General features: G+C 41.5%; 1 protein-coding gene across 5 annotated transcripts in view; it reads left to right on the top strand.

Moving 5' to 3' along the window:
• The window catches only part of FAM168A (family with sequence similarity 168 member A), a 189,763-nt gene that overhangs the window by 145,247 nt on the left and 19,095 nt on the right, over nucleotides 1-25,421 (top strand). For 4 of the 5 annotated variants that reach the window (XM_074335805.2, XM_019744364.3, XM_074335804.2 and 1 more), the window contains 2 exons: nucleotides 18,411-18,491; nucleotides 23,488-23,514. In XM_074335805.2, coding sequence (XP_074191906.1) covers nucleotides 18,411-18,491; nucleotides 23,488-23,514 — 108 coding nt within the window. The remainder of the gene's footprint in view (nucleotides 1-18,410; nucleotides 18,492-23,487; nucleotides 23,515-25,421) is intronic. The other variant, XM_019744365.3, reaches the window with a different exon arrangement.

Consider the following 25,421-nt stretch of genomic DNA (forward strand, 5'->3'; position numbering starts at 1 on the left):
GTAACAATATTGTTTTTATTACTAGCATTATTGTCATCTCAACTCTCTGCCAAGTAATTATTATCCCATTTTATGTAAGAGGAAGTTGAAGTTCAGTGAGTGGAAGCAATAACTTGCCTGAATTCACAGACTTTGAAATGGCAAAACTGGGATTAGAACCTATATGTGAATCTAAAGTCTATGCTCCTTTTTCTACACTGGGAGTTGAGTCAGCAGAGAAGTATTGGTGAGCTGGTGAGTGAGTCTGTCTTGGCGAGACCCACGGCCCCAGCCACAGGCTTGATAATTAGGGATGAAAGGAGACTGGAAAGAATGGATTGGACAGTGAGAATGCAAGCAGAAGGCCCTGTCTGGACACGGAAGGGCAAAGAGTACCACACTTAGGGGGTCATCGCTGGGCTGATTCAAGAGCCATCAAATTGGAGGATGAATATTTGAGGAAAAGGGCAATGTAATTTGATAAGAACTGTGTAAGAAAAGCCAGTTATGGGAGTAGCCGGAAGGGACCCTTAATCTAGCCTGGAGACAGAAAGGTCAGTGAAGGGTTTTGGAAGAAGGACATGAAGTGAAGGGCAAGGCAAGGACAATCCAAGGACTGAGGACAGCTTAACAGTGACATGGAAACAGACAGTCGAATGGAGTATTCTAGAACAGCTGTGCATTTGGTGTTTGTGAATTGTACAGTGCCAGGCCAGGAATGGCAAGAACGGAAATCTCTAGATGGATAGGGTCCAGCCTCGTATGGTCCTTATGCCATGCTAAGAAATTTGGAACTTTGTCCTTAGAAATAACCATTATCGTTTGGATACTTGTTTGGAATTTTATCTTTGGCCACCAGAGAGTTTTAGGCATGGTGGATAGATTGGCATTTTTGAAAGATCTCTCTGGATGTGTGAGCAGGATGTATTGGAGAGAGAAAATGGAGGTTAGAGGATAAGTTAGGAGGTTCTTAAAATAATTCCGTCAAGAGACCTGAACTAGGGGTGGTATTTAGGGATGGAAGAAGACTGGAAAGAATGGAGGGGATGGAGAGGACATGTTTGAGACATTTTTAGACAGAGCGGTGTCTGGCATACAGTAGACATTGAATATTTGTGGAATATGAATGAATAAGTTAGGACTTGATGTTGGATTTGGGGAGTGAGGGAGAAGGAATAATCTGGACTTATCCCAGGCTTCTTCTGGCTGATGTGATTGGTTGCGTGGTTATTATGCGTTTTATTGAGTTCTTGGGAGTACCGAGGCCAGAATGTGTTTCTCAGGTATTTTTCTCATAACTTGGGGAATCCCCCTTTTTCCTAGTCCTGGGATTTCTAAACTTAATATACCTTGATAATTACAGGGCAAGATAATGCTATTCCCATTTTACAGATTTGGAAACTGAGGTACAGAATAGTTAAGTGACTTGCCTGGGATCATCCAGCTACTCAGGGTTAGGAGATCCTCTTTCTCTTCAGCATGTTGCCTTTGTGTAAGACTCTTGAACTTCCCACTATAATTTCAACTGATTATAGGCCATAATAAAACAAGCAATAAAATTCAGATTAGCTTGATCTAATTACTCAGCTGTTAAGACGAGGCCATGAGTTAATTGTAATTCAATACACCTTCTAATTCAATCCAGCACAGTAGAGTGTACAGTATCATTTGCGTTGTGCAAAGATCTACTGATGCCTCCTTAGTGTTAAGAGGAAAAAATAAAATAACTCAGAGCCACCATTCCCCTACCCTTATTCTTCTTTATAAGATTGATCTGATTTCATTCTTAACTGTCACTTGTGCATAACTGTGTGCAAATTATTTAACCGTTAGAGCCTCAGTTTTCTCACCTGTAAAAATATGGGAGATGTTCATTTATACTCTTTTGCAGACACAGGAACAGACTCAGAATTTGATAAGGATTTCCAGGGCCTTGCCCAGGTCACGTAGTATACTAGTGGCATCTCTGAACAGAAAACGTGTTGAAATGGAAGCACTTTGGGAATCTTTGACCAAAGACATGTTCCCTATTTCCGTTTATTTGAAAACCCACTCGTGGTGTGTGTATCATACCTATTTCCCACCTACTTCCTTTAGGACCTCACCAATGGGCTGACAAGTCTCTAATGTCGTCCCTTTAAATTTTTAGAGCCCAAAAAGTTTCTAGGACATTTTTACATATAACTAGAAAATCTGGGTATCTGGATTCTAGTCCTGGTTCTGCCTGAAGGATGAGGAGCTGTTATTTGGAACAGGTGAAATGTGTAACAATAGAAGATTAATTAAACTTACTTAAGTGTCAATGATATGATCATTTTATGGTTTCTTTTGTTGTTTTTCCTCATTTTCAAAACAATGTATGTTCATTTTAGAAAAATCAGAAAATACTGAGTAAGAAAAACATCCGTAATTTCTCCTGAGCCAGAGATAATCACTGTTAACCCTTTGGTATATCGTTTTTTTCTAGATCTTTTGAAATGAACATACGTACACATTATTTTTCAACAAAAATGAGATTATATGCTATGTACTGTCCATAACACCTTAATTTATGTAAGGAATTATGGGTTGTTGGGTCATTTAGATTTGTTTCAGATAACGCCCTGTTGGTTGCTGTAACTTTCACTGTTAACCAGTAACACAAAGCAAAAATAATAGACTGTAATGAATGAAACATAAAAAGGCAAAAATGTGAGGACACTTTTATTTACAAATTTTTTAGAGAAAATGTTTTAAAATGCACAAAAGATTGTAAATATACCCACACGCACAAAAGTACACTAAAAATTAACGTGCGATCAAAGCATAGTGATTGATTCAGTGTTTCCACAAAACACCATGCTGACTAGTAGCTTGCTTTTCTCCAGCTTGTGCTTGGCCAAACAGCAATCGGCCTAATTACCTGGAGCCATGCCATGGAAGGGAGAGCAAAAGGTAGGAGGTGAGGGACATGATTGAGGATGTCGAGGCTTTTCATTAAATGCCTTCAAATCCATGGGCAAGCTCAGTCACTTCCCAAAAGGAACTTTAAACGAAAGGGGTAGGAGTGGATTTAGTGAAGTACTCACCACTGTGTGCCAAGTATTTATGCTGGTATGTATTTTGCATGCTACCGCTTTTAATTTGCTAGCCTACAATATAGGATATCCCTGTGTTCTTGAGGCTCAGGTAAAGGGACTTGCCTAAGATTTCATGTCTGATAAGTGGCACAGCTGACTTTTGAACCCACATTTGCCTGCCTTCAGAGCCCCTGTTCTTTCCACTGGACTAGGATGGCTCCTACACGATGGCCAGAACAGGAAACTCCTCCTGACTCTTAGTAGGAGTGTTCCGATGGGTTTCTACAAAGTAAGTTGAGAACTGCCCTGTTTACCCCACTAGCCAGCCCACATACAGATACAGAAGTGAAAAGAGACACTGGTCCTGGCATAGAGTAGATACTCAAAAAATGTTTACCGAGCAAGTAAGTTAATGATTGTGTCTAATTTTTAAAGTATCAAAACTGAGACTCAGTCTTTGCCGAAGTGATTTGCCCAAAGGTATAGAGCTAATAAGTAAAAGAGCTGGGATTTGAATCTAGGTCTGCCTGTAAATAAAGCTCTTAATGTGTCTGTAACAGTATACAGTTTGTCTCAGCTTGACACCTGCTCTCAGTGTCCACAACAGTGTTACTTGTTTGAATTAACAGTAGGGGAAGATGCATGGCCTGAGCACAGACAACTCTCTACTTAAGATCTCTCTTATAGCTAACTTGGAGTGGTAGCAGCCTCTGCAATCCAGAAGCCAGACCAGATTGGTGGGACAGGGAAACAGGTTAAGTGCTAAAATTCATTTTGACTTTCTTCCCTGTTCTCCCATAACACTTTGTAGCTCCTTCTGTGACCTTTACCCCAGGATGCCTCCTACCAGTTACTTCTGTGCTTGCTTGTCTCTCCCATGACATGGTGAATTCATGGAGGACAGGATTGTCCTTTCACTATGCGTTTATTATAGCTCCTAGAACACATTAAGAATTCGGGTAAATAGTTAATTGAATTGACCACTACTTGTGTACATGGCTCACTTTTGAAGGCAGTCACTCAGGTAGTAACATTTAACATACACAATTCTAAAAAGATTTCTGGCCTTCCAGCGCACAACTAATTTCAGCACTGGGAAAGGGCTGGCTAAGAAAGGCTGTAAGGATGCAGGCTTCATGATAATAAAATGAGTGTAAAAGTGAGTGTTAACCTGAGTATAAACAAAGATGCATTTAGAGCTATGCCTCTAATTTCTTTCGTTCTTAAGGGGGGAAATGTCTTGCCTCCATTCCCCACCCATCCCATCCCCCCCACTCACCAAAAAATCCTCTGGATCCTTCTACCTCCTCAAGCTGTCATTGTTCCTTTTCTTTATTATCAACATTTAATCACTTTCTGGGGGGGTGGGGGGTTGAGGGGCTGGGTCGAAAAGGTGAAGGGATTAAAAACTACAAATTGGCAGTTACAGAATAGTCACAGGGATATAAAGTACCGCAGAGCGATTATAGTCAATAATATTGTAATAACTGTGTATGGTGCCAGCTGGGTACTACACTTATTGGGTGGGGGATCACTCCATAAGTTCTGTAAATGTCTAACCACTATACTGTATACCTGAAACTAATACAATATTGAATGTCAACTGTAATTGAAAAAAAATTAAAATCGAAGAAAAAATTTACTCACTTTCAACATGTCCTATCCTACTGTTCCAGTGCCTTCATTAAATCTGCTATGTATCAAATCAAAGAGCAGATATTGTCATACTGGATTGAAAAAAAAAACAAGATCCAACTGTATACTGTTTATGGGAGATCCACTTTACATTCAAAGATACAGAAAGGGTGAAGGTAAAAAGATGGAAAAAGATCATGTGAACAGCACCATAAGAAAGCTAGAGTGGCTGTACTAATATTACACAGAATAGACTTTAAAACATTTTATAATGATAAAAGGGCCAATCCATCATGAAGATACAACAGTTATAAACATATATGCACCTAACAGCAAAACCCCAAAATACATGAACAAAAACTGACAGAAATTAAGGGCAAAAGAGACAATTCAGCAATAATAGTTGGCGACTGCTGTACCTCATTTTCAGCAGTGGATAGAAAACTTGGCAGCCGACCAACAGAGAAATGGATGACTTGAACAGCATGTCCACCAGCTACACCTAACAGATCTACAGGATATACCAACAATATAATTCTTTCAAGTGATATGAAACATTCTCTAGAATAGACTATGTGCTGGGGCCATAAAACACCTCTCAATACATGTAAAGGATTGAACTCAGACAACGTATGCTCTCCAACCACAATGAAATGAAATTAGAAATCAATAACAAAGAAATGTAAGAAACTCAGTTATGTGAAAATTAAATTACACACTCCTAAATAACCAGTTGGTCAAAGAAGAAATCACAAAGTAAATTAGAAAATGCTTGGAGATGAATGAAACACAGCCTACCAAAACTTATGGTATGTAGCTAAAGTAGTACTTAGCTAAAGTAATACTTAGAAGCAAATTTATAGTTGGAAATACCTACATTAAAAACAAAGAATGATTTTTACTCAAGAACCTAACCTTTCACCTTAACACACTGGGAGGAGAAAAAGAGCAAACTAAACCTAAAGCAAGTAAATGAAAGGAAATAAAGATTAGAGTGAAATCAATGAAATTAAAAAATAGGAAAACAATAGAGAAAATCAGTAAATCAAAGCTTGGTTCTTTGACAAGATCAACAAAATGGACAAATTTTGATCTAGACTGATCAAGAACAAAAGAGAACAGACTAAAATTACTAAACTCAGGTATGATACAGGAGACATTACTAGTGACTTTACAGAAATAAAAAGGATTATAAGGGAATACTATGAACAATTGAATGACAATAAGATACGTAGGTGAAATGGACAAATTTACTAGAAAGACACAAACTACCAACACTGATTTATGAAGAAATAGAAGTTTGAATAGACCTATAACAAATAGAACTAGGAAGAAAAAAAACTTCCCACAAAGAAAAGCCCAGGACCAGACAACTTTACAGCTTTACTGGTAAGTTCTAAGAAACATTTAAATAAGAATTAACACTAGCCCTCCACAAACTCTTCCAAAAAATAAAAGCAGGAGAACCTTTGTAACCAATTCTATAAGGCTGAAATTGCCCCCATACCAAAAGCAGATAAAAACAACACAAGAAAACTACAGACCTGTAGTCCATTTAAATATAAGTGCAAAAATCTTCAACAAAATACTAGCAAAATGAATCCAATAATTTATAGAAATGATTATATTATACACTATGGCCAAGTGGGATGTATCCCAGGGGTACCAGATCCATCCAACATAGGAAAATCAATCTATGCAATATACCCTATTAAAGGAAAAAAACCCACATACTCGTCTCAATAGACACAGAAAAATCACTTGACAAACTCCAATACCCTTTCGTGATTTAAACAAACAAAAAAGTCTAGCAAACTAGGACTAGAAGGGAACTTCCTCAACCTGATGAAGGACATTTATGAGAAACTCATGGCTATCAACATACTTAATAGAAAAAATCTGAATGCTTTCCCCCTAACATTGGGAATAAGGCAAGTCTGTCTGTAGTCTCACCACTTCTATTGAACACTGGACTGAAGGTTCTAACCAGAGCATTTGGGCAAGAATGTGAAATAAAAAGTAATCCAGATTAGAAAGGAAGAAGTAAAATTATCTGTATTTGCAGATGACATGGTCTTTTATATAGAAAATTCTGAGGAATCCACACAGAAAAAAAAAATGTTAGAACTAATAAATGAATTCAGTCAGCAAGGTTGCAGGATACAAAATCAATATACAAAAATCAGTTGTATTTCTATACAGTTGTAATAATCCAAAAATGAAATTAAGAAAACACTGCTATTTACAGTAGCATCAAAACGTGGGCAGCATAAAATATGCGGGGGGCCAGTTGGCTCAGTTGATGAGAGCGCAGTGCTCATAACACCAAGGTCGCCAGTTCAATTCCCACACGGGCCAGTGAGCTGCACCCTCCACAACTAGATTGAGAACGACTTGATTTGGAGCTGATGGGTCCTGGAAAAACACACTGTTCCCCAGTATTTCCCAATAAAAATAAAAACAGCAGCATAAAATATGTAAGAATGAATTTAACAAGGTACAAAACATATACTCTGCAAACTACAAAATATTGTAGAAAAAAATTAAAAGTCTAAATTGGAAAAACATCTAGTATTCATAAATTGAAAGACAACATTTTTAAGACGTTAATACTTCCCAAATTGATCTACATATTCAGCACAATCCCAATCCATATTCCAGCTGGCTTGTGTGCAGATTTTGACTAAAATTCTGTTCCTAAAGCTGTTCCTAAAATTCACATGGAAATTCAAAGGGCCCATATTAGCTAAAACAATCTTGGTAAAGAAGAAAGTTGGAGAACTTCCCAATTTCAAAGTTTATTAAAAGCTACAGTCTTCAAGACAGTGTGGTTCCGACTTAAGGCTAGACCTGGATCCATGGAGTAGGATTGAGTATCCAGAAGTAAACCCTCGCATTTACAGTCAGTGATTTTCAGCCAGGGTACCAAAAACAATTCAATGGGGAAAGAAAGAATAATGGTGCTTTAACCATTAACAAATGGTGCTGGGACAACTGATTGTCCATGTATGAAAGAATGAAATAGGGCCCTTTCCCCAAATATCATACGTAAAAATTAACTCAAAATGGATCAGAGACCTAAATGTAAGAGCTAAAACTCAAAAAACTCTTATAAGAAAACCTGAAGGCAAATCTTTGTGACCTTAGATTTGGCAGGGTTTTTTTAGATATGACACCAATAATACAAGCAGCCAAATAAAAAAATTGATAAATTGAACTTAATCAAAATTAAAAATTTTTGTGCTTCAAGGACACCATCAAGAAAGCAAAAAAACAACCCACAGAAGGGAATCAAATATTTGTAAACCATCTGTCTGATAAAGGACTTGTAACTAGGCTGTATCAAGAACTTTTACAACCCAATAATAGAAAGACAAATAAATCAATTAAGAAATATGCAAAGAATCTGAATAGACACTTCTCCAAAGAAGATATACAAATGGCTGATAAACACATGAAAAGTTGTTCATCCTAATTAGTCATCAGGAAATGCAAATCAAAACCACAATGAGAGGGGTGGCCGCTTGGCTCACTTGGCTGGAGCTAGTGCTGATGGCACCAGGGTTGCTGGTTTGATCCCCTTGTGGGCCACTGTGAGCTGAGTCCTCCTTAAAAACAAAACAAAAAACAACAACAACGAGATACCACTTTGCACCCCAAAATAACTATCATCAAAAAGGCAGATAATAACAAGGGCTTGCAAGTTTCTGGAGCAATTGAAACTCATATATTCCTGGTGTATACACTTTGGAAAACAGCCTGGTGGTTCCTCAAGTACTTTTCCTATCTCTGTGACCTTGCTTATCCTGTTCTTTTTATTTGGGAATGCCAATCCTTTTATCTTTGCCTGACAGAATCCTGCCCATCCCACAAGGCCCAACTCAAATTCCAATTTCCCAGGCATACATATATATCTAGAAACAGAATTGCAGGGTTGTATGTCTTTATTTGGTATTGCAAAATTGGCCTTCAAAATGCTTTACTTCCCATTGTTTCAGATCTTTCCCAACACTTAATATTGTCAGACTTTAGAATTGTTGTCAGTCTGATAGGTATGAAATGATATTTAATTCCATTTACTTGCGTTTTGCTGATTACTAGTGTGGTTAAACATCTTTTCCTTTCCTCCCCCTCCTTAGTCATTTGAGTGATTTGTTTTGTGAATTGCATGATTAGATTCTATTGGTTTATTTTCATTTTCTTATTAATACCAGTTTTTTATTCTGGATATTAGTCCTTTGTTAAATGTGTTACAAACATCTTTTCTCAGTCTGTGCTTGTTTTTTTAACTTTGTTTATAGCATCTTGTCATACCGATTTAAATTTTCATGAGTTAAATTAATCAACCTTTTGTCGTTTTTCCTTTTGGTCTCGTCTAAGAAATACTTTCTAATCCCAAAATCAAACTGATATTCTTCTATATTTTTTTCTAATAATTTTTAAAGTTTTGTGTCCTTAAAAATTATTAAGTCTTTCTGGAATTGGAGAAATGTGAGGTGGGGATCTAGATTTTTTTCTTCACATGGAAAATCAAGTATCTCAATATATTTTATTGAATATGAATGAGATTCTTCTCTTTACCAGATCTCTTTAAACAGAATACTAGAATAAAAGAGTGACTTGACCTGGGAGGGAAAGGGGTTCATGGACCAAATCATTAATCTGCAAAATTTCATCTTACTCTTTTATCTCTTTTTTAGAAGATGGATGCAGGGAGGTTAGGAATCATTCACCAAACAATCTGTAAAGTTCTGAGTATCTCCCATCTGCTTCATATGTGCAGGGAAAGAAAAAAAAAAGCAGCATACTCCTGGAGTGGCAATTGAAAGAGAAAGAATAGGCCATCTGCTTTCCATTAAAATTTCTCCCCTACTGGCAGATAGGGAACTTGGGAGATATTTTTAGATTTGTAAAAGAATTTTTTCCCCTGAGGAACAGCAACACACTTGGCCTTATGTGCTTACCTATGAGCGATTTTATTATTAGCTTTAACATAGCCTATTTTCCTATTTTTTTCTTTGTGGATGATATTGTTTTTACACTAAAGACATATCAAGTGAAGCCTGCTCTGGTTTTAGCAGCCTTCATTCTAGGGCTCAAGATGAATGACCCAGAGATTGCTGGCCTTTTATCTGGATGGGTGAATTCTCCCCGAGGATGCAACTTGGCGCATAATTGATCACTGGATATTCCTCCTTTTCTTGTTACCTCAGCGGGAGTTGCCTCCCCCTGAGAAGAGCAAGGCCTCACTTACACCCTCACAATTCCCTGGAGCTCACTAGTGGGAGCCTGGGTGGCTGGGCCTTGAAGCCAACGGACAGGCTCCATCAGATTCCGGTCCAGTGGGCAGGTCGGGGCCAGTTCTGCAGCACTGCCTGCCTCGGCTGACCTACATTCTCGCCAGTGCAGCTCGCTCAGCAGCCAGGCCTCCCAGCCAGTAAGAGGAATGCAGAGCCAGGCTTTTTTCTGGAACGAACCGATTCAAGAGTTTAATTTATTTTCTTTCCTTCTGCCTGTTAAAGAAAAAAGGAAGAAAAAAGTCTACCAACCTTGCAATTAGAATGTTTCCATCTTACTTTGTAGGCTTTCAGCTCACAATAATAAAAATGAGACTCTGCTATCACGATGAAGTTTTATAGGCTCTGTCTCCTAAACGTGTTTGTAACCCCCCTTCCCCCCTGCCCCTTTATCCCATTGTTACTGTTTTAGCTTTGCCTTTGGCCTATTGCAATAACTTCCTATCTGGCCCCTCCTTCCCTAATCTCTCCCACTCTGAACCCTTTTCTACTCTGCCACTGGAGTAGATTTTGTAAAACACACATCTGAAACTTCCCAGTTTAAGATCCTCCAGTGGATTCCTATTATTTATTGATGAATTTCATGCCTTAGCCTGGCATTCAGATCTCTTCACAATCTATCACCAGTGGGCTTATTTGTCTTCATTTCCTGCCACCCCCCACACACACACACGTACACTCCAACCGTACTGAATTATTTGTTACTCCCTTAATATGGCATATACATTTTCATGCCTTCGTGCATGAAATGAATACATATTTCTTTGTCCCCACCCCCACACACCTCTAGCAAACTCCTGCCCCTCATTGCTCAAGGAAGACTGAAATGTTTCTTCTTCTGAGAAGCCATTCTCAACTCTCCCAGGCCTGTTCTTCACTTCCTCCTCAGCTTGCCACTAACACCCCAGTATTATTTGATGACATATATGTTCCGTGTAGATCAGTATAAATAACCTGTATTGTCTCCCCATGAGACTGTAAGCTCCTGTGTAAAGAACCCAGCACCACGCTTGGCACAGAGTAAGCAGTTGCTAGATGCTGACTATGCTGATCAGCTAGTGATAAAGAAATCTGGATGAAGCCACTTTAGGCCTTCACCGACCACCCACCTATCACCAGGGACTTATGGCAATTCAGGTTTTTTTTTTTAAATGGGGGGTAAAACCATCAGCAGAAGAATGAACAAAGGAAGAAAGTGGAATTGTTTTAAGAGAAGGGGATTTGTAAATTGAAGGCTGGCCAAAGGTGGCAGTCAGGATGGAGAAGGGTTTAAGGAATTGCGTCTGTTGAATTTGGACAAGAGAAAATTCAAGAACAATAACTGATACCTTCGTATCTCTGGAGAGTTGTCCTGGAGCAGAGGGAACAGACATGATCTGGGAGAGTAGACCTAGCGTCAGTGATTGGGAAGGTGTCCGGAGTTGGACTCCTTATCAGGTACATTTTCAGCTCAGAATGAAGAATTTCTTGACGTCCAGAGCTCTCAAACAGGAGCTGTGACTGCCTGAAGAGGTTCTTAGCAGAACATCATTAGAAGGCTGTGCTGGCTTCTGAGGATTTCTGAGCCAAATGGCAAATTGGACTCAATCACCTCGAATACCTCTTCTAACTCTGTAATTTATTGCCTGAGTAATGCTTTTCAGTAACATGATCATGACTTATATTAGGACACTGACTGGGAACAGAATAGCTTTTTTTTTTTTTAACTGGACCATCTTTGACTGAATTGATTCTCTAGAGTAATTTCCTGTTTTCCCAGGTTTTGAAGGTGAAATAATCTTGGCAAACAAAAAGACTCTCGGCAAAGAAAACGGCAGCCAAATAAGGTGTATGCTGAGTAGACTAATGTTTTGAAGAGCTGTAGGGAGCTTTGTAGGAAGGAACTTGGCCTCTCACTCAGCAGACCTGGGTTCAGCCCCTCCTCTATTTACTAGCCGTGTAAGATAAGTCTCAGCTTCAATACCCTCATCTCCAAAATGGGGCTGATAATGTATCTCATAGAGTTAGGGTGAAGATTAAACCAGATAAAGAAGTGCCTGGCTCAGTGCTCAGAGCATGCAGATTCCAAATTATTTCCTTCATCTTGCCCTCTTTTTATTATTATTTTTTTTTATTTTGAGAGAATTAAAGTTTTTTTGCTTGTTTGGTTTTTGGTCGCCCTGGCCTTGAGGTGGGGGTGGAGGGCAGTTTTCTTTTTTTAATCTTCAGACCTAAAATGTCTTTTCTGCAGTGTCTCCTGCTCACAAAGGAGTAATCCTCTTTGTCTTCCTGTGCCAAGGTGCTAGTCTTCCACTAGCCTTTTGATACTCTGCTATTTTTACTTTCTAAAGATCAAGTCATTTCAGAAAAAGTCCTCTGATTTCTCTTGAAAGTAATTTCTAATTTCCATATGAATCAAAAAATAGTTTTCCATTTCTTCCGTCCTAATCCTAGTTACAACAAGAAAAAGGGATTAGATTGTACTGACCTCTATAAAGTAATTAAAATGTACACATCAGAATCCCAGGAAACCCAATCACTACTACAGCCTTTGGGATACAAAAGAGAAAATCTCACTAGTGTCTTTTCTCTTGACCTTCAAAGAAGATAAGTGCAGAAGGGGCAGACATGTTTCCAAGGACCGCGTCATAGTTATGGTATTTGGTAGGTCTGGAAAAGGCATTGCTTTCAGGATTTCCTTTCCAGTTCCACCAATGACTTGCTGAATAATCTTAGCCAAAAAGTCACTTCACCTCCCCAGCCTCTGTTTCCTTATCTATAAAATGGGGGAAATAACATTAGTTGTTTTGAGTCTCAAGTGAAATAGCAGGTGTGAAAATACCTTTTGGATGAGCAGTGGGTGAAATACGAGGTCGGACAATTAAGTTCGTGAACTCATCCTAGAAAAAGTGCTACATACCTCACTGCTGAATATCACTACGGTCACCTATGAAATACTCCCCTTGGGAAACTATGCACCGATGCCAGCACCTAGTCTACCTTTCAAAGCAATTTTGGAACTCTTTTTCTGGAATGGCCATCAGAACTGTCATCATATTACCCTTGATGTCCTGAATGTCATCAAAATGTCTTCCTTTCAATATTTCCTTTTTCTTCGGGTAAAGAAAGAAGTCACTGGGGGCCAGATCAGGTGAGTAGTGAGGGTGTTCCAATACAGTTATTTGTTTACTGGCTAAAAACTCCCTCACAGACAGCACCATGTGAGCTGGTGCATTGTCGTGATGCAAGAGCCAGGAATTGTTGGCAAAAAGTTCAGGTCGTTTTTGTGTAACTTTTTCACACAGCCTTTTCAGCACTTCCAAATAGTAAACTTGGTTAACTGTTTGTCCAGTTGGTACAAATTCATAATGACTGATCGCTCTGATATCAAAAACAGGTTAGCAACATCGTTGCAACAAGTTCCCAAACTTAATTGTCAGAGCTGGTGTACATGGTGAGTTATTTGAACTCAGTATCTGTACCCACAGTGAGCCTCCGTAGATCCAGGCAGCCTTGGGGGACAGCACTTGGAAGGCTCCCTGCTGGCTTGGGGGTGGGGAGGCAGAGCCTTTTGGAGATCTCTGGACTGTGCTGGGAGGAGACCTCCACAGGGAATAGCCACACACTAGCAAGTGCTCCGTATTGTAACCTGAAGCTTATAGATTCCAGTGGTGGGAGATAGTCCCTCATAAGCAAGGAAACAGAGTATGTCGCGTTAAGTGCTGTGAAGAAAAAGCAGACTAAGGAACATAGAGAGGAACGAAAGTTGAGTACTATTTTAGAAAGAATGTAAGGGGACCTTTGAACAAAGTTCCAGGCAAAGGGAAGAGAAAGGGTAAAGGTTTGAGACAGGAAAGTGCTTGACACATTTGAAGAACAGCACAGACGCCATTGTGTCTGGAGTCGATGAGCATGGGGGCAAATAGTAGGCGAGGTTAGAGAAGTAGCTGAGGCCCACGTGGGTCATTAAAAGGATTTCACTGTGATTGTCACGGGAAGCTACTGTGGGGCTTAACGAGAGGAGTGTCATTACTGGACTTGATGTTTTCACAGGATTGCTCTGGCTGCGGTGGGAAATAGACTGCGTGGAATCCAAGGTAGAAGGAGGGAGAGCAGTTGAGAAGCTATTGCAATCATCTAGGTGAGAGAGAGTGGTGACGTGGAGTAGGATAGCAAGTGTATAGGCCATGAGATTTGGTCAGAGTCTGAATATGTTCTGAAGGTGGAACTGAAAGGATTAGCTGCTGGACTAGATGTGCGTAGGAGAGAAAGCAGAGAGTCAAGGGTGGTCCCAAGGTTTCTGGCCCGAGGAGCTGGAAGAAGGAATTGTCACTGGTGAAGAGAAATCTGCAAAGTAAGCTTGGAAAGGAGTGGGAAGATAGGAAGTAAAATTTTATTTTTGAATCTTTTAAGTTTGAAATACTAATAGCTAACTTTTTGAAGGCTTAACTGTGTGCCTGGCTCCTAATGCTTTGAAATCTTAACTAATTCAATACTTTTAGTAACCTATTAGGTAAGTAATCTTCGTCCTTTTTTACAGATGGGAAAACTAAGGCACAAGAAGGTTAAGTAAGTGACCCAAGATCACACAGATAATTACCAGTGTTGCTGACGTTGAAACCTAAGCCTAGCTCTAGCTCCAGAGACCACTCGTCACCTCTCTGCCTATAGCCTTGACGTCTAGGAAACATCCAAGTGCAGATGCTGAGTTGGCAGTTAGATACTATACTATTAGGTTGGTACAAACGTAGTTGCGGTTTCAAAGGTGAAAAATAATTGCAAAACCACAATTATGTTTGCACCAGCCTTATAATATATGAGTCAGGAGTTGAGGAGAGTAGTCTGGTCTAGCAATATTAAACTCAGGCATAGTTACCGGACAGATGAAGCTAAAAGGTAAGTAAGGTCGGGTCAGCCACCATAAAGGGAGACATGGTCATAAGAAGAGAAAATGATAAGATCAAACCCCCGAAGACAACCTGCCTTCTCAGGTGTGGTTAACCCTTCAGTCCTGTTCCTTAGAAGAGGAAGGACTGGACCAAATAGAGCTCCCTTTAATGCTGGCATTCTGTGATACCTGCCAAAATCAAGTGACTAAAAATAATTCTACTTAGAAACATTGAAGGAAGATCTTGTAATTGCCCCTAAAGTAAAAGGCATCTGAAGTGACGTAACAGGTGTGCTTACCCTTGGCTGCGCAGTCTCTTCTCATGAAGACAAATACAAATTTCAGCCATGAGACTGGATCACTTTGCTTCCCGGATTAACCCCCTGACTTTCTTGAGAACTGGAAGACCTCCAGATTGCTAATTAAGTGACAAGTTGGCTGCCTTGGTTCTGAAATCAGAAAATGATTGAGGTGGGGAAGAGAGATTCTTTTTCTTTGGAGTTGGAAAGGATTTAGGGAAAGGCATATTAACAAAGATACATTATTAAAGCTCAATATTTACAAATCCCAAAGAAGCTTTTAGGGACTTAAGGATTTAATCTTTGACTTTTAAAATCAGCTTTCCATTGTCAGTCAAAATACCAGTGAGCATTAAAAAACTACAGGGAGCAATGAGACCGGCACTTACACACTGCTAGTGCAAGTACAAATTGACCGTCTTTCTAGAAAGCAGTGTGACACAGTATTTGAATATTCTTAGCATGTCACTTTCTTGTCATCTCAGCTGCTGTAGACCTAATGTGAGCCCCATCGTCTATTGACAGTAGTTTGCAATAGCCTCTGTGCTTCTCTACCCTTCCCTTCGTACAGTATGTTTCCAACACAGCAATAAGAATGACCCTTTTCAAACACAAGTCAGGTCATGTTATTCTTCTGCTCAACACCCCAGGATGACTTCTCATTTCACTCTGATTAAAAATCAAAGTCTACAGTAGCCTGGAAGGCCTTCTGGGAACTGACCAGCGCTTTGTCTCTGACTTCCTCTGTTAGCGCCTGCCCCCCTCACTTGTTCTCCTTCAGCCACACTGACCGCTTTGCTGTTCCTCCCACGTGTCCCATGTACTGTGAATTCAGGGCCTTTGCACTGACTGTTTCCTTTGAAATGCTCTCTTTTCAGCCTTTGGCTTGGTTAACTCTGTTTCTTTCAAGTCTTTGCGAAAATCTTACCTTCTTAATGTGTCTTATGCTGGTTACCTGGTTTAATATGGCATTGCTCTCCCCACCCCCAACACTGTGGTGCTCCTGCTGTCCTTTATCCTGCCCTTTTTCTCTTTTCCGTAGCACTTAAGACTATATTTGTTTGTATTTACTGTTTATCCACTGCCTTCTCACTCCATCTTAGAATCTAAGCTCCACAAGGGCTGGGATCTTAGTGACTGGTACGAAGTAAGTACTCAAGTATTTGTTGAATGGATGAGCTTTAAAAAATAGCACTGTCTTTTGACCTAGAAATCTAATTTCTAGAACTGGTTCCTAAAGAAATAATCAGAGATGCAGCCAAAATTTACTTAGGTTATCCTCATAGCTTATTTATAATAATGAACATTTGCAAACAACCTAAACATCTAAAAATAGAGTAATGGTTAAATGATTTGATATAGCTACATAATGGAATATTTTAAAGATACTAAATGTTTTTAAAGAATGTGTAATTACATGGGAAAATCTTTATAATGTTAAAGTGTTTTGAAGGTAGAATATAAAACTGTATATACCCCTGCCTCACACCATATACAAAAATGGATTAATGATCTAAATATAAGAGCCAAAACCATAAAACTCTTAGAAGGAAAGATAAAGGTAAATCTTCATGACCTCAGATTTGGCAATGAATTCTTAGATGTACCACCAGAAAATATGAGCCCAAAAGAAAAAAATAGATAAATTGGACTTCATTAAAATTTAAAAAATTTTTCATCAAAGGCATGATCAAGAAAGTGAAAAGACAACCCATACAATGGGAGACTATATTTGCAAATTATGTATCTGATAAGGGTTTACCATCCAGAATATATTTTAAAAACTCCTGTAATTCAGTAACAAAAACAAACAATTCAGTAAAAAATGAGCAGATGTTTTGAGTAGACATTTCTCCAAAGAAGATATACAAATGCCAATGAGCACATTAAAAGATGCTCAATGTTGTTAAGCATTAGGGAAATGTAAATCAAAACCAAAATGAGATATCACTGCTTCACACCTAGGAAGATGTCTATAATCAAAACCAGAAAATAACAAGTGTTAGTAAGGATGTGGAGAAATTAGAATCTTTATGAATTGTTTGTGGGAATGTAAAATGGTGCAGCCACTGTGGAAAACAGGTTCATCAAAAAGCAAAACATATAATAATCATATGACCCAGCAATGCTGCTCCTGGTTATATAACCCAGAGGAATTGAAAACAGGACTCACATACTTGCATCACAATGTTCATAGCAGCATTGTTCACAGTAGCCAAAAGGCAGAAACAACCCACGTGTCCATCAATGGATGAATGGAGAAATGTGGCAATAGCCATACAATGGAATATTGTTCAGCCATAAAAAGAAGTAAAGGTCTGATACATGCTACAACATGGATGAACCTTGAAAATATTATGCTAAGTGAAAGACGCCGGACATAAAAGAACAAATAGTGTTTGATTCCACTTATATAGAGTATCCAGAATAGGCAAGTTCATGGAGACAGAAAGTAGATTAGATGTTAACAAGGGGCTACAGGGAGACGGAATGGGGAGTTACTGCTTAACGGGTACAGAGTTTGTTTGGAGGTGATTAAAAAGTTTTACAGATAATGGGGATGGTTGCCAACATCGTGGATGCAATTAATGCCACTGAATCGTACACTTAAAATGGTTAAAATCACAAATTTTGATACATATATTTTGCCCCAGGAAAAAATTTCAAAAACGCAAGACACCTATAGAGTACGCAGTGGTGGGCTGATCTGGCCGTTGGGCTCTCCGAGACAGTTGTAAGCATCTCTTCCCAACTACTCGTTCCGTAATGTTGGTAGCTTGAAATTGGCCATGGTGGGAGTATTTACATTGTGGAACTTGGCAAATGCTACAAAACAGAGCTCCACCGCAGTCCCCTCGAGCCAGTTGTTAAATATTTACCAGCACACCACTGAATATATGTATATAAAAGTGCACAGAGAACTGTCTGGAAGGATAGATGCCAAGTTGTTATTACCTCTAGAGAAAAGAGTATTGTGGCAGGAATGTAAAAATAAACTTACACTTTTCCCATATACATTTCTATATTGTTTCAATATTTTTACAGTGAGCATATAGACATATGTTTCTTGTACTGTTTTTTGGTGTGTTTTTTAATGGACAGGAAAATCTGCATGTGTCGGGATTGTGTTGGTGGCTCTTCTCTTGAGAGTATAAAAGCTGGTCACATATACTGTCTGAAATGGCCCATGAAGAGGATGAACTGGATTCTGTTTTCTCAGAAATCTGCTTTTCTTCTTGCCTTGCTCAATAGAGCCTTTCTTGTGTCTTTGTAGGTTACCCCACAGCCTACCCGGCAGCGGCCCCTGCTTACAATCCCAGCCTGTACCCTACCAATAGCCCCAGTTACGCTCCAGGTAAGGAGAAAATGAAGATGGTAGTGGTAAGTGGGGTGGGCAGTGGGATCTCTTTGGAAAAACAAATCCACCTGCTGCTGGCCTTGCCCTGTCCTTAATTGCTTTGGGCTCAGCTTGTCCAAGTCTGATTCTCCTGGGAGTTCCCTCTGGGAACTGGGGCAGTTCAGCCTCACCGTGGGGGCAAGAGTGAAATCTCCGTTCTACTTGGGCTTCAGGGTGGCCCGTTTCTCCTCTGCCGAATGTCTAAGACGTGTCCTCACAGAACGTTCTCTGCTCTCCCAAACAATGTCCAAATCTGGGCTTTGCTCAGTTGCCCCTGAGGGTATCACTGAGAAACACACAAACCCACACACACACCCCACCCACACACCCAGACTTTCTGGGTTGCGGAGTTAGAAAAGTGAGAGACTTGCCACCAGAGGGTAAAAAGCTGGTTTTTAATGTGACGCAAGGAACTTGTTTTTCACAAATAATAAAGGCCCAACACTCCTTGGAAAGACATAGGTTTGGAAATGTTGAAAAAGTTTGTTCTCGTTTGGGCTAGGAGGATGAAGAGGTCTTCCCACTGACCTTACTCCCCACACTCAGCTGGTGTTTTAACACCCGCGGGCAGGAGACGGAGTGTGGGCTCTGCACTCAGCCCCGGGTTTGAATCCCAATTACTCAGCTCACTAGTGGTGAGGCCTTGGACGTCACCTCACCTCTCTGACACATGTGCTACCTTCCTCAGGGTTGTAGGAGGTTTTATGTAAGTGCCTCTTTGTATGCTCGTCAAGGATTTATTGGTTGAATGTCCTCTACGCTGGGATAAAAAAAAAAAGAGAGGATGCCATCTTTGCCTAAAGTAGCTTACAGTCCATGTGGGAGCTGGCACATAAACAAATGCGTGGCTGTACCGTGGGATGAGTGTTGTAAAAGGAATACATAGGCGAGGGGAGGAAGCTGAGGCATGGACAACAGTCTCCTGAGGTTGAAAGTGTAGGGGAGGCTTCCTAGAGGGCCCAGAAGTAGAGACTTGAGGAAGAAGCGGGAGCCATTCTTTTAAGCACCCAGAGGCAGCGCCGGGCATTCTAGGCAGAGTGGAGCCTGAGCAAGGGTGTGGAGGGGTGAGGACAGACACGGAGGCTGCGAGTGCTGGCAGTGCTTGCAGCGTGGGAGCGGGGAGGACAGTAGATGAATCTGAGCTGCAGACGTGCAAGGGCCGTATTTGGAAAGTGTCATGATAATACCCCCATTTCCTTGTTTAGTAATTACTGTTCTAAAGTTAGAAAGCTTGAAAAGACCTCAGAGGTCCCCCAGTTCAGCCCCTTCTCTTGACAAGGGAGGTTCAGAGCAAAGCAGTGTTTTGTCCAAATTACCCAGTGAATCCGCAACAGCATGTGGACCAGAACCCGGGGCAGATCCTCTGGCACTTGGTCTAGTGCTTCCCTGGGGCCAACCCAGTACTCACTCTGCTGTCACTCCCTTTTCCTCTGGGACGTTGAGATGACAGAAAACCATGGACTATGTCAGAAGACCTCGATTTGAGTCCGGACTCAGTCACTTTTTAGATCAGCACCCTTCAAGTCACCCGCACTCTGAACCTCAACTGTCAGTCTCTAAAGTGGGCGTGACATCACAGACGTGATGCACACGTCATTACACACATCATTGTACACACGTACACACATTATACACACATTGTACACACGTACACTCATCATGCAGCTGTCAGACCCTTCTGTTTGGGGCAGATGAGAACTGTTGTATGCAAATTAGTGATGTTGACCCCTGAAGTGTTTACATAGACATGTCATTCCACAGACATTTATTCTGACCTTGCTCTGCGTGAGGCACTGTGGAAGCCACTGTAGGTGACTCATACTTGGGGAAGCTGCAGACATTGGCCTCAAAGAGCTTGTGAGGGGAGCAGTGACACAGGCTGAGAACCTATAATAGTTTTTCAGCATTGATATTTTATTCTGCATTTCCCCCAAATCTATAATAGGCAGACACAATAAAAGCTACAGAAATTCTCCCTGATAAACTACTTAATCAAATTTGGTAAGTTCTGCCTTAAAAACGATGGTGGTTTTGATTATCAATTATCTCACGACATAGAAATGATTTCAGTGTAAATACTATGAGATCTGTGAGCTGGCTTGGTGAACTATCCAGTCGGAAACAAAACGAGTAGTTGCAGAAGGTCAGGTAAGATCAGGAGCGAAGAGGAGGCGTTGCCTTTCTTGGCAGGAGGCCATCAGCGACCTGTGTGGAAGCCACGTCAGTGAGGTGGCGAGGCAGGGAGCGCAGCGCAGTCTTAGCAGATGGAGCCCACTCTTACGAGAGGCTTGGCCACAGGGAGAGGAGAACAAGAGGGTATTGACTAGAAGGGAACGTGGAGTCAGAGGAGGTGTTATTGGAGAGGGCATGGTTAAATACGTACTGGGAAGGGGCAAGTGGAGAGGACGAGTCGGAGATGGAGGGGAAGGGGTGCCAGATGGATCTGGGCCTCCAAGGAGACTGCAGTGGGCTGGCAAATCTACGTTTCTTTGTTTGGGGGAGCAGGTAGAATGGGTGCCTCACAGGGGAGCGGTTCTCCCTCTCAGACTATAGAAAAGGTCACAGGTGGATAAGCTTAGAATAAATTGCCCAGTGGAAAGTAGAGAGTTCTTATCTAACGATGGGATTCCCTGAGATAGGTGAGCAAGGCTGGAGGGGAGGTTTGTAAGTACAGAGGTCAGGGGGTGAGGAGTGGGAGAGGAAGCGACAACAGGTGAAAGCCAGGTAACACTGGAAGCCCAGCTGAGGGTGGATGTGGTGCGTATGTCAAGACTACTCCCTCGCACTGGGGTATTTTCTCACGATGGTCACAACTTCTGGTGAGAGGTTGTAGAATTGTTTTAGGATTAGTTTGGCAAGAAAGTAGAGGATTGGAAATAAATAGCTAATGTTTGTTGAATGGTTCCTGTGTGCCAGGGCCTATTTTGGGCTCTTTATGGATATTAACTTGTTTTATATCCAGCAAACCTTTGATGTCAGCACTATTGTTATTCACGTTTTCCAAATGGGAAACTAAAACGTAGGGAAATTAGGGAACTAGCACAAAGATCCAAGCCCAGCCTTCCTGCCACTACCCACGTGTGCTCTTAACCACTACATAACAGGTGCAGTTGGCCCAAGAAACTGAGGGGTCACACTAGAGCAACCAGACTAGAGAGAGAGAAGGGGGAGCAGGCAGGAGGAGGCTGAAACGGGGTGTGGGGGGAATGAATGTAGAGATTGGAAAGCCCTGGGCATATATAAAGTACTGATTAAGTTTCAGTTTTAAAACAAAATATCATCCCTCATCAAACTTGATTTTCCCGTTTTATGTTTTAAAAAGTCAATAGATTTCTAAGTTATGACTAAATCAACCCAGTTCATTTTCTCAGAAACCCACAAATCCACTAGAGGGGATGGTAATTAGCATATTGTCAGAAAGCCCCAAACTGGGAATTGGAAGACCAGGGTTATAACAACCAACACTGCTACTGATTTGGGTATAACATTGGGCAGATCCCTTCTCTTAAGAGTTACACACACACACACACACACACACACACACACACCCATACCCCACCCCACACCTCCACCTCCCTACCCTGCTATTTCCTATGTTGGGAGGCTGGGCTCTGCATTCACCAGGTCTTCTGATTGTGGTGGGGAAGCTCTGGCTAGAGAAACTGGCTCAGGGACAGAGAGGACACTGTAGGTTACTCAGCTTCCTGCCAGAGCCCTCATTTGTGATGCAGAGACATGCCTGCGGGGTAGAAACCTGCAAAGGAGCCAGGCTCTCAGGTTTAAATTTCTCTCAGCTTCTTCAAGGAGACCAAGATGTTGATGCAGAGAGAGCTATTTTTAGCAGCTCTGAGTACCCTAAAATGTCATGGGTCCAGGATGCAGGGATATACTGCATTGGTTCTGAGGGCAGTGAAGGTACTTGGAGCTTTTCCCCAAGCTCTTAATGATGTTAGGAATCTTAGTTAAGAACGCTTTGGCCCCATTAGAGGCAGGAACCAACTGAGACTTGTTTTCAGAATCTGGAAACCAAAGGATGTGTCGTATTAATGGTAATCTGACTTGAAAATGAAAAGAGAGGATAAAAAGGATAACTAGTGTAGATGAGAATAAAATACTGTCTCACAAGAAATCTGTTTATAAATCATTTTCATCTATTGCCTCACTTCATTTCCCAGCAGCCTTGTAAAATACAAATATAATTTTCCCATTTTACAGACGATGAGCTGGGGAAAGGCATTTGGGTTTGCTGAACACCTGCCCTCTATCTTCTAGGCACCGAGCAAAGCATGTCACAAATGTTCATGTTTCCCTCATTCTTGGGAGTTAGACTCTCTGCACACTTTTTCTTCCTCCAGTTTTGCTCAGTGAGGTTAAGTAACTTGTCCAAAGTTGCCCAGCTAAAAAGCAGTGGAGCTGGGATTCAAACCCCGTCTGTCTGAGCCCACAGCCTCTGCTCCTACAACACCGCGTTTCCCCAGAGGCTTCAGGGAATGAAGTGCCTCTGCATTGGTCCTTGCTCTCTGGAGCTTTAGAGAGAACTCTTCAGATGCCAAAGGTGATGATTTTGTCCCTGAACCTTCACGTTCTCTAGCACATAATGTCTGTCACGTGTGAAGTCCCTCTGTAGTACGTGGGAGAATTGAAACTTACTCTTAGCATGGAAGCCAGAAGCAGGAGCGTGGGCTTGTTTATACCCAGTCAGCTCCTGATCAGCTGCCTGGAAGATGCTGTGGCATCCAAGGAGGTGCCCCCCCCCTCCACGAATAGGGTTTTCTGGATGGCAAGTCTGTCACTCCCCTCCAGGGTAGAAGCGTTTGGCACCCTCTGCATTCTGTTTCTTGTGTGGCCTGGGGTAAACTGCTATCTTGAGACAAAGTCTGTTTTTGTAACTTTAATGTGGACTATTTTGCACAAATTCTTAGTGGTAATTTCAACTAACATTTCTATCCAACAGAGTTTCAGTTCCTGCATTCAGCTTATGGTAGGAGAGCTATTTTTCCTCATATGTATTATGGCCTATGAATGTGTTATATCGTAACAACGGTAGATCCCCTTTCCTTCCCTCCCCAAATCCCATTCCCTAGGCTTGGGCTCCCCCAGGTGGCTCAGCAGCAGTTCCTAAAGCATGCAGGAACATGTCTGATGGTGCAAATCATGGGTTGGAGACACACATGAACCGTCCCCTAGGGCAGCAGTGAGGGAGCATGGCACTAAAAGGCGTCTCTCCCCTTCCTCCCTCCGGGGTCCCTGTCTGACCCACGTCAGAAACCTTCACCCTAACTTGACTGCTGAATTCAAACAAACAAGTGAACGAAAATTGCTGGGCCTGCGTGGCTCCTCTGCTGGCTTCATGCAGCTCCTGTGGAGGAGTCCCTGGATTATACCTATGAGAACCCAAAAGACCAGTCTGCCCCACGATCAGATTTTTCATCTCCATTGGTGGTCTGACATGTTTGAAGACCTGGTTGACTTGAGATACACAGTCTGTTTCATTCGCCCAGATCTTGATCTGGATCGTTTTCAGGGTGTTGTCCTGGATGGAGAGAGGCGAGGGCCCAGTGTGCTGAAATGAGCAAGGGACCCAAGCTGGGTTCTCTGGGCAGTGTGGACTCCAGGCCCAAGGCACCACGGGAACTTGTGGGCACCTGTGAGGGTCTCAGCAGTATAACTTGACTAGGTCCTTTTTGTCATAGACAGGAAGGGACCATGGGAGGGACTTGCCACTGTCACCACCCTCACCTGGGCTGCTCAGGGCAATTTTTTGGTAAAATCTCTGCACACTTTTTCAGCTTTTACCCTGGAATCATTTGGATGTTGAATATTGAACTTACGCGTGGCACATCTTTCAGGAGATGAGCTGTGAAAATTTCTCCTTGCCGCTGCTGTGGGCTGTTTGATCTTGGGCAATTTGCTAATGTCTCCAGGCCATCGATAATATGTTTCATTCCAGAAGATCTTTGAGGTCCCTTTAAATGCTAACAGCCTATCCTCTTGTATTTTTATTATTTGAATTTTGCTAGTTACAGACTTGTTTCTCTCATCATTTATGGGGAGTCATTTTTTGTTTGCCTCAGGATATATGCACTTAGAAGACTCCATAAAAATTGGGAGAAGCTCTCTTGCTTTCTCACTTCTCCAGTTATAGCTTGTGTAGTTCCATGCGAGGCCCTTTGAAGATACAAAGACCAGTAAGACAGGGTCCCTGTTCTCAAGGAGCTCACAGTTTAGCGCGGAAGACAGAGAAGCCAGAAAGTGCAGGGGCTTCTCAGGATTAGAGGGACTGGGATTGTGAACCATACGGGATCCATGAGGGGGCGAAGGTTAAGGGGTGGGTAAAAGAAAGACTTTGTAGTAGAGATGCGTCTTCAGCTCATGATTGGTGGATTAATAAATGTTTACTGCATAGCATTTGGGGAAAGACCTGCCAGGAAGAGTGAGCATTGTGAACAAAAATAGAGAGATGCAACGTTCCTTGGCGTATTTCGGGAATGATAAACAGTTTGTGTGGCAGTAGTGCAGGGGCAGAGAGTGAGAACAGGAGCGAGTCTGCAGCGATCATAGGACTAGATCACGAAGGCCTTGAACGCCACGCAAGGCGTCCAGCCTTCAGCCTGTAGGCAGTGGACAGCCATGGAATGTGTTTAAGAAATGTTTTGTCATTAGGTTTAGGTCTTAGAACTATCGCTATAAATGTGGCTTGGAGATTAGAGTTGGCAGGATTAAAAGCAAACAGAACTATGAGGAAGCTATTGCAGTAGTTCTGGTGAGAGATGATGAGGGCTTGAGTTAGAGCTGTTCACAGCTGTGAGGATGGAGGGCTGGACAGAGCCAATGGACAGGCTTAGAAACTGTAAGACTGGGTGACACTTTATTCTTGATCCTTACGTC

The sequence above is a fragment of the Rhinolophus sinicus genome, chromosome 14, assembly GCF_057876585.1.
Source record: "Rhinolophus sinicus isolate RSI-liver-muscle chromosome 14, RSI-T2T, whole genome shotgun sequence".
In the NCBI taxonomy this organism is placed as follows: domain Eukaryota; kingdom Metazoa; phylum Chordata; class Mammalia; order Chiroptera; family Rhinolophidae; genus Rhinolophus; species Rhinolophus sinicus.